The following is a 17,584-nucleotide window of genomic DNA, read 5'->3' as shown; positions in this document are numbered from 1 at the left end:
ATAACTACCACCTTAGTTCAAACCCTTATTACCTCTCTTCTGGACTATTGTTAGAGCTTCCTATTTGGTTTCCCTTTCTTCAGTCTCTTTCTTCTCCAATTTCACCTCCACACAGCTGCCAAATTGAATATTATTAAAACAGGTCTCCAATCGTGTCAAGCCCCCTGCTCAATAAATTCCTGTGGTTCCTTGATATTTCTAGGACCAAACACAAATTCCTCTATTTGGCATTTACAACCTGTGTTATAATTCTTTCCCTTCCCAGTCTTATTAAATATTTCACATCCTCCCTTTCATATCCTTCTTGATCCAAACTTGCAGGAGCTTCTCATGTCTCTTACAGATAACATTCAATCTCCAGTCTCTGAACCTTTTCACAGGCCATTCTTCCATGCCCAGAATGTCATTTTTCCTTATCTTCACCTCTTAGCATCCCTCATTCCTTTCAAAGTTCAGCCCAAGTACAACATCCTACAGGAGACCTTTGCTGATCCCCACTATTGCTAGTGCCTGTGCTCCTAATTACCTCATAGTTATTCTATATACATGTATGTGCATGTACACACCTATGTATGTATGTGTGCATGTACACACACATGTATACACATACACACAGCATGTCCCAAAAGTCTTAGTGCACTTTTTTTTAAGGTAATTGGGGTTAAGTGACTTGCCCAGGGTCACACAGCTAATAAGTGTCAAGTGGTTGGTCTAAGGTTGGCTTTGAACTCAGGTCCTCCTGACTTTAGGGCTGGTGCTCTATCTAATGCGCTACCTAGTTGCCCCAACTGCATTAGTGCACTTTTAAACCTTAATAGCTTCAAAAATATAAATGCTAAACACTTATGAAAATGTAATTTGAAAATTTGCTTCTATTTCTTTGATGCTTACTTAAGTTTGTGAATTTTGAATTAAATTTATTTTTAAAGTTTAACAAGACAGGGAACTGTGTCATGACTTGTGTGTGACAGTTTTTGGATGACACTTTCTCAGAACAAGCATAGAAGGTTCTCTTTTTTGGCTTGTCTAAGAAGTCCTGGGCAGAACCAGGCCCAGAACCCAGATCTCCTGACTCCCCTTTGGGTATTCTTCTAGGAATACCAAATTCCTACAAGATTTTGAAACCACAGATTTAGGAAGTTGGGGAGTGGGGATTTTGTAACCCTGTGTATAATGAAAAGATCACTGGATTTAAAATTAGATGTTCTGGCTTTGATTTCTTGACCTTAGGCAAAATCCCTTCCCTTCTGGGATTCCATTTTTTCCTTAAAATGAAGGTGGTAAATAAATTTTGTGTGCTCACTGCTATAGAAATATAAACTATGACTATATTCTTGATAAAAGAAAGCCTGGAGTTGGAATAGGGGGTAGGTAGATAATCCTTAAAAGTCTCTAAAAACACTCATAATCCTAGGAAGAAAGAGTGGTTAAATCTATTCTTCATAGCTTCAGAATCTTTCAGCAAGTGTGTATTAAGAACCTACTGTGTGCCAGGCACGGGGCTAGAAGCTGAGGATACAAGGACAAAAATGAAACAGTCCCTGCTCTCTGAAGAGTTTACAGCCAAGTGGGAGTCAGGAGATGTGGGGTCCAGGCTCGGTTCTGCCCAGGACTTCTGGTGTGACCTTAGACAAGCCAGTTTCTTCTCTCCTTGTGCCTTCATTCTCTCTTTTGTAAAATGGGGGCAGTAACTTTTACACTAGCATTGTTAAGTGCTACCCAAAGAATGTGAACTATGGTTATTCTTCCTGTCAGTTTCGGTCTTAGAGTTGGGACAGAGACGGGCATCGAAAAGCTTCTCCCCACCTTCCCTCACTTAGTCTGGAATTTCCTTAGGAATGAAAGAGAAACTCAGCTTGGGAAACTCCTTTCCTTGCAAACACCCACGCTCTCCTCTCAAGCTGCACTTCTCCCAGGGGACTTCCTCTAGAAAAGCTGGCAGAGAGCCCAGAGAAAGAGGGGGATGGGGGGGGAACTTTCAGTTCTGTCGGCTCGGGCGGATGGTGGTGGGGGTAGAGCAGTGTTGCGCCCCTAACCCAGCGGGTCTCCAGCCCCACGGGCATGACCCAGTTCACTGCTCCTATAATCCTTGGAGCATAGACAGGATACCTCTTTCCTGCCTTTACTTCCCCTTGGGGTTCCACTACAGAGGTTGGAAGTAAAGGGGAGAGAAGCTTGGGGTGCCAGGAAAAGAGTCCTCTCAACTGGATCCCGGAAAACTGTCCTAACCTGGAATATCCACGGAAAACACTAATTGTGGTGCGGTCAGGGGGCTCTCTGGGGTTCTAGCTCTCCCGACAACATTAGGTGAGATTGACTTGAGGTGCCCCGCCCAGTTATGGGTGGGGCTTCCATGTGGTGTGTAGGGGATTATTAGACGCCGGCTCTTGGCCATCCTCACCTCGCTTGGAGCCTTCATCCAGTCCAGCCATGATCCTGTTCTGTCTGCTGTGGACCTGCGTTTTTACCGCCGTGAGTTGACTTCCTACCCCTTCATTCCCCCTTCTCTTTCCAGGGAAGCCAGGTTGGAGTCTAAAACTTGGAATAGGATGCGATGGAAAGAAAAGTAGGGCTTTTTGGAAAGGGCTCACACATCTGGGCATAATGTGGATTTTAGGGGATCCTGAAAGGTGTCCTCTTTACACCTCAGTTTCTTCCTCCGTGAAATGAAGATAGTGAACTCTCTGAGGTTCCTTCTTCACCAGATCTAACATTTGACTTACTTTCTTGGAGAGATCAACTAATGAAAAACTGAGAGGAACTAAAAGTTGAATAAAAGGTAGAGGGAGAGAGGGTAGGGGAAGGGAAATGACCTGGTAGCAGAGGACAACTCTTCTTATGGCCAGTTTAAGGGGAGTGAGCTGTGGGTCACCCTGCTAACTTCCAGGCAACAGATCATTCATCCATGGGCTGCTCCTTGCAGCCAACTTTAAGGGTCTGAGGCAACCAGTGCCTTCTTAGAGCTGATTCAATTCATTCCACCTTCCTTGAGTTTGTATTATGTCCAGTCCAGTCCAGTCTAGAGTTTTTGTGGGAATATTATTATGGGCACTTCAAGAAGAAAGAGGTGAGACTGCCTTTAAATTGGCACAGAGCTAGGCCCCAGGAGCCTGTGTTCAGCCTTAAACCCCTGGGACTGGCTGGCTAAAGAACTGGGGAGGTTACAGATAGGCTGCTGTTCTCTAGGCCAGAAAGGAAATGGAATGGAATAGGAAGAGGTGGAAAAAGTCCAGTTTCCTGTCCTTTTCTCATATTACAGGATGCTGTTGCATCTGGTAACAACCCCTCTGCATGGTCATGGGATTCTTGACAACTTGGGGGGAGTCTTATCAGTGCTTCCCTTCTGTGCCCTTTCTGTGGATAGAGGGAAAGATAGGTGAAAGGCTGAAACTCCTTAGAGAAGGGGAAGGGGGAGACACAGCGCGCAAAACTACCACATCTTTATACCACCACTGGTTTTGTCTCAGGGGAAAAGCCAGGGAAATACCCTATGACTCCCTAACTAAAAGAAATGGATACAATTTCAGGGACAGCATCAGGGGGTTAAATGAAACAAATCAATAGGATTTGTTTTTTGAACTGAGAATCCTGTAATGTCCAATTTGAAAGGGGCTTAGAAAACAGAATGCCAAAATTAGAGAAACATTAGAACAGAGAGCAGCAGAACTGGAAGGGACTTTAGAGGAAGTGCAAAATCGGTGGAAGAAACATTAAATTTGGAATCAGACACCCAAGTTCAAATCCCTGCTTTGTCACTTAGAATCTGTGTGACCTTGAGCAAATCATTTTACCCCTCTGACCCTCAATTGCTTTATAAGAATGAAGAGGTTAGACTAGATAGATTTTTAAAATCCATGTCAAATATCTATGATCCTATGAATATATAATGTCAGAGCTGGAAGGACCTGTAGAATGTAAAACATCAGAACTTCCTTGTTCCTAGACCACATGATGAGAGAGCTGGAAGGGGCCTGAGGATTTAAGAAATGGTAGAGTTGGAAGGAACCTTAGAGACTGTTTAGTTCAACTCTTCCAATGAACATAAAAGGAAACTGAGGCTCAATGAGATGAAGTAACTTGCCCACAGTGAATTAGGCACAGGCTTCTTCCTCTCAACCATACTGTCTCTCAGAGGGGGCTACTACCCTGGGATGATGATGTCTCTCTGAAGCCATCACACACATGTTCTGAAGCTCAGAATTGCCCAAGCATATCGCTGGGGAATTCATTACAGACCCACACCCCTCTCTGTTTTTTGGATAGTTCCTCATTTTGGAGGTTGGGAGTTCCCCTTGTACCTGGTCTGCTGTGTAGTCCCCCAACCCATAACTTCCCCCCTTTTCCCCACCTCATTTCACTCGGGTTGGGGGAGGGGTTGTCAGTGAAGCTGTAAAATGCTAGAATGATGGCTATACAGGAATAAACAAGCCTGGGAGGATTACTGGGGAGAAGTTGGGTTCCTGGTGGGAGGGGAAGGGGGGGAAGCCACTTCTGCCCCTCACTTTCATTTTCACTGAGTACAAAAGTTAAGAGGGCAAATAGAGATGGAGAGAAGGGAGGGTGAAGCCAGAAAGAAAGAACCTTTTGGAAAGGACCACACGGGAGGAAGAGGCAGGTAGAAAGGAGGTGAACCAAGGGTCAGACTCCCTAGCCCCTCATTCCAGGTTCTGCCACAGGGAAAGGGCTGAGCTCCTCAAAATAGGGAGAATTCCTTAGTCACATGCACTCTCCTTTTTTCCCCTTTTTGGTGAGGCAATCAGGGTTAAGTGATTTGCCCAAGGTCACACAGCTGGTAAGTGTCAAGTGTCTGAAGCTGGACTTGAAGTCAGGTCCTCCTGCCCCGCACAGGCACTTTCCTTGAGAGTGTTCTGTGACAGGAGGAACAGAGCTAAGGGCTCATGGTTGGTCACAAGTTCATTATAGACTGATTTTTGCTTTATGATGGAGTTAATAATATTGGTTACTGAATTGAAGAGCACTAGACTTGGAGTCAAGCAAGTCCCAAATTCTGGGCTCAGATCCAAAACTTGCTAGCTACGTGATCTTAAATAAGTAAGTCCCCACTGCAAGCCTCAGTTTGTTCATCTGTAAAATAGGGATATTAATACTGACACTAAAGGCTTTGTAAAACTGTAAACTCTTAAGTCCTACGTAACTATGACCTGTTATTTTAGCAGTAATTCTGCTCTGTTACAATATAAAGAGCACTGGATTTAGGGTTAGAAAACAGGGGTTCCCATTCTGCTTTTGCTACTTATTATCTGTGTGATGTTGGGCAAACTACTAAATTTCTTTGGACATCAGTTTCTTCTTTAAGCCTCAGTTTCCTCCTCTATAAATGAGGGAGTTGAATTAAATGATCCCTAGAGTCCCTTCTAACTGGATGTAATGGGGGTGGGGTGTGTGTATGTGTGTGTAGCTGTAATAACCATTGCATGGTAACAGACTGTTGTATTTTAGGGGGCCTAGTTAGGTTGGCAGACTTGTCTAGCCAGTTTCCCACTTATGGTACAATGCACTTTCCTAAATTTCAGATACTTTGAGTATTACCGAATGGCAACCTTTCAGTCTGCTAAAATCCAGGACCAATTGCTTGTATGGGGTTTTTGTTATTGAGGCCATTTCTTAATATCAAGTATAGCATGTCTTGAATTTTTCAATTTACATTTTCAGTTTCATGAGATAGATGTAAAATTCAGTGTTTAGGTCCAAAAACTCACCTTCACCAATATAAAATGGGGCGTATAGGGCCAGATGCTTGTTCATGAAAATTACCTGGGGATTTTAATTGGCTGAAAGTTCAATATGAGTCAATAAGATGATTCCAAAACAGGGAAGTGGTGTCCATCTCACTTGTTTGCCTGGTCAGGCCTCATTTAGAGCATGGAGTTTTGTGCCCTAGGACACCTATGTCATATTTTAGGAGCAATGTTGGCAAACTTGAGAGTGTCTAGAGAAAGGCAACCAACATGAAAAGGCTTAAAATTGTGTCAATGGGGGAAAGGGACTCATAGCACCTACTATGTTCAACTTGGGCCATCTCCAGTTGTCCTAATGGATATTTGGTCACTGGTCCCAGATGGAGGAGAAAGTGAGACTGGTAACTTTGCACAGCCCTCCCTCACTCAAATCAAAGTCAATTGCAAGTCATGTCATCATCTACCTGATGTCATGGTCCTCTTTGAGAACAAAGGATGAACCACAATTATGTGCCAGGCAGCAAGGTAGGTGCTACTATTCCCCCATTTTACAGTTCAGGGAAACAAACATTATAAAACCAGTAACAGTCTGAGGCAGAATTTGAACTCAGGTCTTCCTGGCTCCAGGCCCATTGAGCCACCAGCTGGCTCTTGAGGTTGAAAGAACTAGGGATAAAGACTTGGATGGATTTTATCAGAATCATGATTGCTTTCATTTTGGGGGGGGCAATTGGGGTTAATTGACTTGCCCAGGGTCACACAGCTAGTGAGTGTCAAGTGTTTGGTCTGAGGCCAGATTTGAGCTCAGGTCCTCCTGACTTTAGGGTTGGTGCTCTATCCACTGAGCCACCTAGCTGCCCTGATTGCTTTCTTTAAATACTGTGCTTGAAGGATTGTCATGTGAAGAGGGATTAAACTCAACTAGGTGGCATAGTGATTAGAGTGTGGGACCTGCATCAGGAAGAGCTGAGTTCAAGTATGACCTCAGACATTTAATATCTCTGTGACCCTGGGAAAGTCATTTAATCTCTCTCAGCCCTAGTTTTCTCAACTGTAAAATGGGGATAATAATAGCACTTACCTCCCAGGATTGTTGTGAGGATAAAAGAAGATAACATTTATAAAGTGTTTTATAAACCGTAAAGCTCTATGTAAATAAATCTTTTATTGTTCTTATTATATTTTAGTTCCATATAAGGAAGAACTTCCTAGCGTAGAAGCTGCCCAACAATGGAATGGACTGCTTCCTGTCACTGGCTGTGTTCAAGCAGAAAGTGATTGGTGTTTGTGGGGGTGCTTCAGAGGGGATCTCTGCCGTTGGCTGCTGGACTGAACAATAAAGGATGTGATGCACAGTTAAAGGAGATGAGCTCCCAGTTTCCTTCTAGCCCAGGGATCCTCTGATGGCTGTACTTAGCCACGCACATTCTTACCCAGCCCCCTTCAGGACTGTGCACTGGGAGATGGCTGATGTTGCTAGGGGGACAAACATCTGCTGTGCACTCATCTGCTTTCTAAGCTGTTGCTGAGTCAATCCTCTCCAGTTTGGGTTCTGCTACTGGCTGTAAAATGTAATGAATTGACATACATATGTATTGTCTTGCCAGCTTTCCTGAAGGCCAGAGCTCACCTGCAACAAACTCAACCAACTTCGGTTGGGTCCAATAAAAGAATGTAGTAGCATTGGGGGTGGAGGAGAGGGCATGGGGAGAAAGACAGAGACAAAGAAGGCAGAGACGGAGACACAGAGTCAGATTCACAGAGATGCAGACAGTGACAGAGATAGAGACACTGTGACAAAGAGAGACAGAGGCAGGGACATAGAGTCAGATTCACAGGACAGAGACAGTGACAGAGATAGAGACACTGTGACAAAGAGACAGAGGCAGGCAGAGACATAGAGACAAAAACAGAGAGAGACAGAGGCAGGGACACAGAGTCAGAGACAGGAAGAGACAGAGACAGACACAAAGACAGAGGCAGAGACAGAGACAAACAGAGACAGGGACACAGAGTCAGAGAAGGAGAAAAGACAGAGACAGGGACAGACACAGAGACAGAGAGAAGACAGAGGCAGGGACACACAGCCAGAGACACAGAGACAGAGACAGGAAGAGACAGGGACAGACACAGAGGCAGACAGAGACAGACAGAGACAGGGACACAGAGATAAAGACAGAGAGACAGCTAGACAGAAAATAGGGGGAGGCAGGAAGCTATAGTTAATGAAAATGAAAGACAGTTTGTGTGGAAGAAGATGTGCCTTGAAGAAAATAATAAATGTGAAGAAGAGACAGGGGTCATTTGAGAGGTAGTATGGTGTAGGGAAAGAGTAAGAATAGATTGCCTCATAAGGTAGTGAGTCTTCTGTCACTGGAAGTGTCTAAGTAAAGGCTGGATAAACCATAGCACAACCAGGAGAACTAGGTTTGACTGTAGGCAGGGACACTAAGTGTGACTCTGAATAAGTGGCAAAGCTGGGCTGGGATCTCAAGTCCTCTGACTCCACACCAGAGCTTTTCCACTGTATTCCTCAGTTCCAATTTAGATCAATTCATTTGGTATTTTTAAGATAATAGGATTTAGGATTAGAAGAAACCTAAGAGATCATCTAGTCTCCCATTTTGCAGATAAGAAAACTGAGGCCCAGAGATGTTAAGTGATTTTCTCATGGTCACACAAGTAGTAGAACCGGAATCTGACCATAGGTCCTTTGACTCTTACCATTACTGTTGGCTGAAGCTGCAATGTGGTTGAAACTGTGGGGTGTGTGTGTGTGTGTGTGTGGTTTGGGGCCTAGATCACCAGCTTACAGAACTCCAGATAATGAAAATCTAGGGGGTATGCTGGTTAACATTTAACAATCAGCTCTCCAAAAACCCAGCATGCACTTTTAAGTTTCATCTGAGTCAGCAAGCTTTTCTCCATCACTTTGTTAAGTCTAGACAAACCAAAACATAGGTCAAATCCTGAGATTTCCTGTATAGTTTGCTGATTTCTGATATATTAATGGTCACACTGAAAATTTCACTTTGTCAGCAACACCCTTCTCCCTTGACGGATGCAGATGAGCAAGTGTTCTGAGCCTTGGTTTTAGAGCTGCCTGAGGCACTGAGGGGTTCAGAGATTTGGCCAGGGTCACTCTGTCAGAATGATCAGAGGCTGAATCCAGAGAGTAACTTTCACTCTTAACCTCATGATTCAGACTCATTTAGGTCTATTGAATAGTTCTAGTGGGGGGGGGTCCCTAAACTGTACACAAAGATCCTTGAAGGCATTTATTGACTTAGAGAACCACCAATCAACATTACCTATGTTCTATTGTATTTTTAATTTGTTTTGTTAACTATTTCCCAATTGCATTTTAATCTAGTTCCGGTAGCTCTCAGGAGTATTGTTGACACCTCTGATCTAAACTATCCAGGCCTGATAATCGCCATTCACTTAATTGGAGGCAGGCAGCTGTTCTCTTATGGTTCTTCCAAATTTGAGATCTTGTGATTTCTCTCTTTTCAGGTCCATATGAAACCATCCACTTTTTGTGAGAAAAGTCAATACTTGGTGAATGGAATCTGCTGTGAGAAGTGCTCTCCAGGTATATGAAAAGGTGACTAGGATGGGAATTAGGAGACCTGGATTCGAATCCAGGCTCATACTAGTCATGTGACTTTGGGCACATTTATACATACAAAGTAATGTGTACTAGCCATGTGACCCCCCAACTCCCCATTCCTCAATTTTCTCACCTCTAAAGTAGATATGATAATATGCCTAGTAGGTGGCACGTAGTAGGCATTTATTGCTTGTGGATTAATTAAATGCTAGTACTACCTAGCTCCCAGAGCCCATTGTGAGAAAAGTGCTTTGTAAACCTCAGTGTGTTATAGAAATGTGAGGTTCTGGCCTGGCTGGAGCTTTCTCTTCTCTTGACATCTTCCAGGAACAAAGCTGGTCACTGATTGCAGTGAGGACAGGGAAACCCAGTGTGAGTCATGCCAAGAGGGCGAGTTCCAGTCTTCCTGGAACCATGATAAATACTGCCATCAACACAAATACTGTGATCCCAGTATGTTGACAGAGAGTGGTAGTGGTGATGGTGGTGGTGGTGGTGATGGTGATGGTGGTGGTGGTGGTAGTGATGGTGGTGGTGGTGGTAATGGTGGTGGTGGTAATGGTGGTGATGGGGTGGTGGGGAACCAGGGGAAAGGTAGAGGGCATGTGTCCCACTATACATGTGCTTGTGGGTCAGTGGATTCTGGGGCAGGAAAGAGCTGGGAAGGGAGATCCAACCTTTTCCTCTCATCACTGGCTCCTCACTGCCCTCTCTGCTTAGATTTGCACCTCAAGATTCAGGAGGAAGGCTCCTTAAAAGAGGACACTATCTGCATTTGCACAGATGGTTTTCACTGTACTAGCCCAGAGTGTGACAGCTGCAGCAGCCATAGCTCCTGCCCACTAGGCTTTGGCGTCAAGCTGATTGGTGAGTAGCCCTACTGGGGCAGTGCCTCGGTTTCCCCTTTCATGAAGTAAAGAGATCAAGCTAGATGGTCTCTAAGCTCTTCCAGCTCTGATATTCTATGTTCTAAGGTCTCTTTCATATCTAAGATTCTAGTCCAGGAAGTATGGGGGGAGTGAGGGAGACCAGGGCCAAAGCTGAGGAGGGAAAAGGTACTCTTCATCTCTTCTATCTGCATTTAGCCAAGCAATTCCTGTTACTTCTAAAGAAAGGAGAGGAATTGGGGTGGGGAGGAGAGGTCCTCAGGCCCCAAAATGGCACCATTGATCCCAGTCTTCCGTTGTCTCCCTTGCCAGAGGTTCCAGCCATTCCCAGCTCCAGGAGAAGGGAAAGGGGGAGGAAGGGAGGATTAGAAGTTCTCCTATAGGATGCAACTGTAGAACAGGGACAGGTCAGCCGGTGTGAAGCTTACCCCTGACCCTTGCTCCTGGATGGCCATTGCTTCTGTAGCCCAGAGGAGCCTGACTTAATAGCCTTCCAGACCTACCTCAAGATGACAGCCTCAGGGCCTTTTCCCTCGGATTGAAGGGCTGGAAGGCAGAGAAATGAGCTCTTCCCAAGGCCTCCCTGTATGAAGGGCTCAGACTTTTCCAGCTAACATCTTTACCATTAGCTGCTCAGCTTGGTTTTGACTCTAAGAACATCATAACCCCCGTGCTGAGTACGTTCTGCCCTCTCATCCATGTTTTAGCTTCCTTTCGATGTATTATCTCCCCCTATTAGATTGTAAGCCCCTCGATGGCTGGGACTTAGCACAGGGCTTGGTACATAGTAGACACTTAATAAACGTTCATTGGTTATTATTGATGATGACATCCACTCTGCTCTCTTCTCTTCTCCCAGGCACAAGTTCTACTGACACCATCTGTGAACGTTGCAAGAAAGGCTTTTTCTCCAATGTATCCTCTGCTTCTGAAAAGTGCCTCCCCTGGACCAGGTATTGGGAATTCCTGACTCTTGCTTCCTGGGTCCATGAATAGTCACTGGGGCTATGCTTCCAGGCCTTATGTCCGTGGCATACCTGGGAAATTGAAAAGACACATTACTGTACATGAAGGCCTTTCTCTCCCATCCTTTCCAGCCATACTCTGGTGCGGGTGTGTGTCCTTTGGCACACCCATGCGTTCAGCTAGAAAAGAAGATAATGGTTATCTTCATTTTTTCAAGGTTTATAAAAAACTTTCCCTTGTGATGGTAGTACAAGGATAATACTAACAATAATATAAAGAATAACAGATAATTTCTGTAATATCTTAAGTTTACAAAGCCCCTTACATATTATTTCATTTGACTCTCATAATAACTGTCCAGGTATTATTATTATCTCCACTTTACAGATGAGGAAATGGAGGCAGGGAAAAGTTAAATGACTTGTCTATGGTCTTGCAGCTAGTACCTATTTGAGAATGATTCTACTCATTTAAAAATTTTATTTTTTTTTTACGTGAGGCAATTGGGGCTAAGTGACTTGCCCAAGGTCACATAGCTAGTGAGTGTTATGTGTCTGATGCTGAATTTGAACTCAGTTCCTCCTAATTCCAGGGCTGGTGCTCTATCCACTGTACCACCTGGCTGCCTCAATTCTACTCATTTTGTAGATGTAAATGCTGAGTCTCAAGAGATTCAATGATGTTGTTGCTCAAGGTCAGTCTAGTAAGCATTAGAGTTGGGACTCAGACCTATGTCTTTTTACTCCAAGTCCAGTTATACCATATTGCTTCCTCTTCATACTAACTTTCTGCTCTACCTTTTTATATAACTTTCTTTTTTCCCCCCATCTGTCTCTTCCTCCCTTTCTTCCCTCCTTCCCTCTTTCCTTCTTCTTCTCCTTCCTTCCCTCCCTCCCTTCTTTCCTTCCTTTCCTCTATTTTTTCATTCCCTCTCTCATTCCATCCATCCTTCCTTTCCTCCATCCTTCTCTCCTTTGTTTCCTTCCTTCCTTCCTTCCTTCCTTCCTTCCTTCCTTCCTTCCTTCCTTCCTTCCTTCCTTCCTTCCTTTCTTTCTTCCTTCATTCCTTCCTTCTTTCCTTCTTTCCTTTCCCTTTCCTTCCTTTCCCCCACTTCTCTTCACCATGATCACCCTCTTGCCTACCCTTTGTTTTTCTGGTCACAAAGTAGCAAAAGTTTGAGAGGAACTCAGACATTCGGGATATGTCCAGCTCATCTTCATGATGTACTTATGTGTGAGTGCTCTGACTGAAAAACAAAGACATAGAAAACAGCAGCAGACACCAGTGAGGAAGCGCCCCCTAGTCCTACTAAGTCTTCTATACTTGTCAGTCTAGCCTCCTGACATCTCATTGTGGGCAGGGTTATTAAGTGGAAATAGCACTGGGTTTGGAGTTAGGGGACCTGCATTTACCTTTTTTGGGCCTCAGTTTCCCCCATTGAAAAATTGGGAATTTCCTAATCTATGATCACCTAGGACCCATCCTGGGGGGAGAATCACAGAGACTTGTAAGATTTTTGTGGAGATTATAAGATTTCTATCTGGAAGGGAACTCAGATGTTATTTTATCCAACTCTTTCATTTAACGGATGCAGAAGCCACGTTTCAGAGAGGTTACACCACTCACCATACGCCACATATGTAGTGGTAAAGTTGAGATTCGAAGTTGGGTTCTCAGTCTAAATTCAGTCCTCGTTGTATGACATCAGACTTCTTCGTTTTGACTCCTCTTTCTTCTTCGCTCCCCAAGCTCAGCTGGTCCCCAAGACCACTGGCTATTCCCTTGCAATGTCTCTCTCTTTTTCTCCCCTGTCATGGCCAGGTTCTCATCAGCTCATAGATGGATGACTAGAGCGGTTTCCTGACTAGTCTTCCTGCCTTCCATGTCCTCCTCCCATTTATTCTGCACAAGCCCCAGATTCATCTTCTGAAAAACACTCATTTTTGTCATGAAGCTGATCAAACACTGCCCGGGGCTCCTTGTTGCCTAATGAATCAAGTCTGAACTGCTCTGCCTGGCCCTTTATAACAATGCCTGCCCAACTTTATTTCCCATAACTCTCCAGGACTTAGAATACTAATGACAATAACTCACATTCCTATAGTTCCTGCAAGATCTGCAATGCATTTTTCTTTCAACAAAATCCTGGGAGCTATGGTGTGCAAATAGGATTGTACCCATTTCACAGAGGATGAAGCAGGTCTTAAGAGGGGAAAGTCAACAGACCTCATCAATATCAACACCGCTGTGGTGTCCTTTCCTCTGCCCTCTGCCTTCCCTCCACACAGCTGCTCGCTGCCTGCCGTGGCATCATTCTGTAGACAGGAGCCTGCGTTTGTTGGTATTGTTCATGGTCCAGTGAGAAGGGCATTCAGTTTGAAGCTGGAGGATCCAAGTCCTTGTTCTGCCTCCCACTTCTCTGGACCTGGACCTATTTCCATATTTGTAAAATAAGGGGCTTAGACCAGATGACTTCTGAGGTCCCTTCCAGTTCTTAATTTGTGACTCTATAATGTAATGTAGTATCCTGGCCTAGAATACATTTTCTCCCCTTAACCTGTCCAAATTCTGTCCATTCTTTAAGATGTAGATCGAGTCCCTCTGAAAGCCTTCCCTGACTACACCATTCTTTTTCCTCTCCCCTTTTTCTGAACTTTCTAGCACTCATGGACCACACATTAGCACTCAGATCATGCACTGTTCTGTACAGCATGGTCTAGTGGAAGGAGCTCTGGACTTGGAGTCAGTCAAGAGACCTAGAATTGGTATATGAATCATGGCTCTGACACTTGCTCTTTGGGCAAGTCACTTAAAGTCTCTATGACTCAGATTTCTCATCTGAAAAATGGGGACAATAATCCCAGTACCACCTTACAGGGTTGTTGTGAGGCAAATGCTAAGCAACCTGTAAACATAAGAAGCATTATCATTGTTTATGAATTGAATCACAATTAATTAAAGTTGCTTTCCCTATTTGGTTTTAAGCTCCTTGAGTGAGGGGACCATAGTTATCTTTTTCCATCTCCCATAATCCCTTGCACAGAGGAGCAGGAACTTCTTGACTTATCTGATTCTCCCAATTCTGGCCTTGAAGCCCCATGAGCTGGAAAAACTTAATCTGTGTGTGTGTGTGTGTGTGTGTGTGTGTGTTTGTGCTTGTGCTTGTGTGTTTACCCAGGTGCAAAGCCTCAGGACTGGTGGAAATTCAGGAGGGGACAGATAAAACTGATGTGCTCTGCCAAGATGGTAATTATGTGTGGACAATGGCAGAAGATTAAAGTCAGATTTGGGATGGGGGGAATGGAAGGGATAAGATAGACATTGAAGTTATGCATCAGCAAAGAGTAGAAAGGTAGAGAGGGTAGAAAGAACATGTGATTTAACAGTCATTAGACCTGGGTTCTACTCCTTGGTTCTGCCAATTACTAGCTGAGTGACTATGAACAAGTTGTTTCACCTCTCTATGCCACTGATTCCTCATCAGTAACATGAGGGGTTGCACCAGCTAGCCATTACGTCTCTTTCCAGATCAGACATTCTAGCATTCTGTGTGAAAGAAAAGATTTTGAGTGGGGGGTAGAAGGGATGGAGAGTGGACCAGGGATGGGAAAAGTGGGAGGAACAAAAGATTGTAAAAGGATGGGAGATGCTTGGGGGAGGTTTTGCTAAAGCCCAGTTTTCCCCAGGTCCCAAATCTCGAACGGGTCTCTTAGTGCTGATCCCCATAATAGTAGGAATCTTCTTTGTTATCATCGGCTTATTCCACTGGAAATGTGAGTCTGGGATTGGGCTGGGTGATGGGAGGTTCTCCTGGGGAGAGGTGGGGAAAAGACCCGAGGAGGGAAAGGAAAGGGTGCAGGTACACAGGGTGCAGTCTCTCTTTCTTGCCCTTAACGTCTCTCTCCTCCCAATTTCTCATTCAGGTCTGGGTTTCAAGGAGCCGAAGAACAAGGTAGGTCATTTACTGAGCTAGTTTTGCTTCCTGAGATCTAGACAGGGTTCAGCAGACTGGAAGAAGAGGGAGTGAGTCACTGGCATCCACATTTGGACAGCAAGACCCGGCTTCCCTTTCCATCGTCATAGCCAGTGTCCTCTCATTACTTGGATAGGGGCCACCCATGGAGGCTTTTTTTTTTCTTGTGCCTCAGAACCCTGCCATTAGCATCCTGGTGGAGCAGAAAGCTCACACTAGATTGGAAGTTGGGTGAGTTGGGTTTGAGTCTGGGCTCTGTGTGACCTTGGGCAGGTCCCCTCTCCAGGCCTCAGTATCCTCCTCTGTAAAATGAGAGGGTTGTACTGCATCCTCTGTAACTCTATGATTCTCTACTTATTCCTTCTCCTGGGGCTTGAACCTTGACCTCCTTACACAGCTGGTGGCAATCCAGGTGTCAAGGTCTGGCAGCTAATGTACCTGGCTTTTTTCCAGTCTTCTGAACAGTCAGGTGCTTATGGGTTTTTCCCCCAAGCCTTAGATGTGGCAGCAAAGGCAGGATCTGTGGGAGGAGGAGAGAAGAGAGGGTCTGTGGCTTTGTAGCATGGGCAAAACAGCTGGATTTGGAGGCAGAAAACTTGGGTTCCAGTCCTGGCTTTGCTGTGTCCTTACTTGTGTGACCTTGGACAGATCACTTAACTTTTTCAGGGCCTCAGTTTCCTCTTATTAAAATTGAAAAGGTTGGTTGGATCATCTCTAAGTACCTTACAGCTCTAGAGATTATGACCTTGGATTCCATCCCCCTCCCTTTGAGGGTTAAAGACTTGTGATTCATGGTATGGCCAGCAGAGGGCAGGAGGAACCCATGGAAAGGAGCCTAGAATTTTGTTCCTTCCCATACCTTCTCTGTATACTGGGGAGCAGCCATAGAGGGAAGTATGCGCATCCCTCCCTTCTTCTTCTGCCTCAGAATGTTCAGCATGACGCCCCTTCTCTGTCTCACTGGGGGAGCACTCTATTTGTAAAGGCTCCTGCCCTTTACTTGACTCTTTGTCCTGAGCAGGTTCTCCAGCAAGAGGCTTTGGGTACTTTGCACCCAAGAGGAAATCCCCAGGAGAATGAAGAGGATCCCCTCCCAGTACAGGAAACCTTACTTCGGGGCCAGCCTGTCACCCAGGAGGATGGCAAAGACAGCCGCATTTCAGAACAAGAAGGACAGTGAGAGGCCATGGGTCTCAGGGGCTGCCAGGGCCAAAACAAGGCCAGGCATCGAGGCTCAGGGCATCTTGATGTGGGGGAAGCCCAAGAGTACTGATAGCAGCATTACCAGAAGCTGCTGTTCTGGAGGCAGAGGGAGGGGTGGGGGAAGTTCTGGGAGGGGGGCTGCCTGCTTCCCATCTGACCCTTGAAGTGCATGGTACAGAAGGTCCTGAGACTTTTTCCCCTTAGTAATGACTTTAATATTTCCAGGCCCCAGAGTTCCCCTCTTGGCCCTGCTGCCTTTGCATAAGGAGGGAAGAAAAAAGAAAATGATCCAGTTATCCCACTGGCACAGTCTCCTAAAGCCGTAAGAGGGGATTCCTTGCATACGAACACACATTGCCCACAAAGCACTTTTGATCCTAAGGCTGGTCCTTCTGACCCCTTCCATGCCAGAAGATGGGAAGCTTTACTCTTTAGAATCTACTTCAAGGCCCAGGGTCTTCCCACCCTCTCCCTCTTAACGTAGTGTGAGTGGCTGTTGCTGTTGCTGCTGGGTGCTCTAGTGCCCTGCTCCCCACCTTCAGGGAGAACATCAGGATAAAAATATAACATCCCATTATCTTCCTGCAGTACCAGCTGAGGGGGAGACCAGACAGGAAGAGCAGATGGAAAAAGAGCTAAGGAAGGGAGAAGGGGGTGGGGAGCAGTGGGAAGGCTGCCTTAGCTCATACTGGATAGGGCGCAAGTGCAAGGAAGGCGTGGAGGGGACACTCAGGCCGGAGTCAGTCTGTCTCACTAGGTGTTATTTATGATCACTGAAAAGTGGGATTGGGGTTGGGGTGTGTACACACTGCCTGGAATGGTATGAGGGTTGGCATCTGTAGGTGACTTGGAGATTGATTAAATAAAACTTTGAGGTCCAATCAGAGGTCTTGATCTACTAATTGGGAAATCTTGATTTATACTCTAGGGTCCAGACCCATATGGGCTTAAAAAAGGAGGGGGCTCAAGGTATGTTTACAGATGTCAAATTACAGCCTATGTTTGGAAAGGGAAAGGGATAGGGAGTGCTGGGTAGTGGGCACTGGATGGGGGGAGTTGGCTCACCACGGGGTCCCCCCTTCCCTTAGTGAAGAATCTGATGCAAAGCCAGGGCCACTGACTCCACCCTGAAATCCCTTCTCTGGCTCTGGGCTTTGGACTCTCTCCTGGAGGCAGTTGCTGTAAAGCAAATAGCAGCCAGAAGGTGGCACTGAGGTGACATTCATGTCAATTTTGCTTCCTA

General features: G+C 45.3%; 1 protein-coding gene across 2 annotated transcripts; it reads left to right on the top strand.

The window, feature by feature from the left end:
• The first annotated feature begins 1,992 nt into the window (after positions 1-1,992).
• On the top strand, positions 1,993-17,222 carry CD40 (CD40 molecule). 2 transcript variants are annotated; one of them, XM_020965682.2, is made up of 10 exons: positions 1,993-2,472; positions 6,887-7,270; positions 9,216-9,294; positions 9,640-9,765; positions 10,033-10,179; positions 11,059-11,152; positions 14,344-14,411; positions 14,852-14,938; positions 15,089-15,117; positions 16,160-17,222. In XM_020965682.2, exons 3-10 carry the CDS (start codon positions 9,222-9,224, stop codon positions 16,316-16,318), a joined length of 783 nt encoding a protein of 260 aa, XP_020821341.1. In that variant the 5' UTR covers positions 1,993-2,472; positions 6,887-7,270; positions 9,216-9,221; the 3' UTR covers positions 16,319-17,222. The 2 variants fall into 2 exon arrangements, with proteins under 2 accessions (XP_020821341.1, XP_020821340.1); XM_020965681.2 differs by lacking the exon at positions 6,887-7,270.
• Positions 17,223-17,584: the final 362 nt, after the last annotated feature.

This window comes from Phascolarctos cinereus, unplaced genomic scaffold (assembly GCF_003287225.1).
Source record: "Phascolarctos cinereus isolate Bilbo 61053 unplaced genomic scaffold, phaCin_HiC Scaffold_2;HRSCAF=192, whole genome shotgun sequence".
In the NCBI taxonomy this organism is placed as follows: Eukaryota; Metazoa; Chordata; class Mammalia; order Diprotodontia; family Phascolarctidae; genus Phascolarctos; species Phascolarctos cinereus.
Note: the sequence above shows the minus strand (reverse complement) of the source record. Positions and strands in the feature narration are given on the sequence as shown.

Coding starts and splice junctions, on each gene's coding strand:
- CD40 (XM_020965681.2), top strand. CDS start 2,431: ATGATCCTGTTCTGTCTGCTGTGGACCTGCGTTTTTACCGCC. Junction 9,295..9,639: donor CTGTGAGAAGTGCTCTCCAG/GTATATGAAAAG, acceptor GACATCTTCCAG/GAACAAAGCTGGTCACTGAT. Junction 14,412..14,851: donor TGATGTGCTCTGCCAAGATG/GTAATTATGTGT, acceptor AGTTTTCCCCAG/GTCCCAAATCTCGAACGGGT.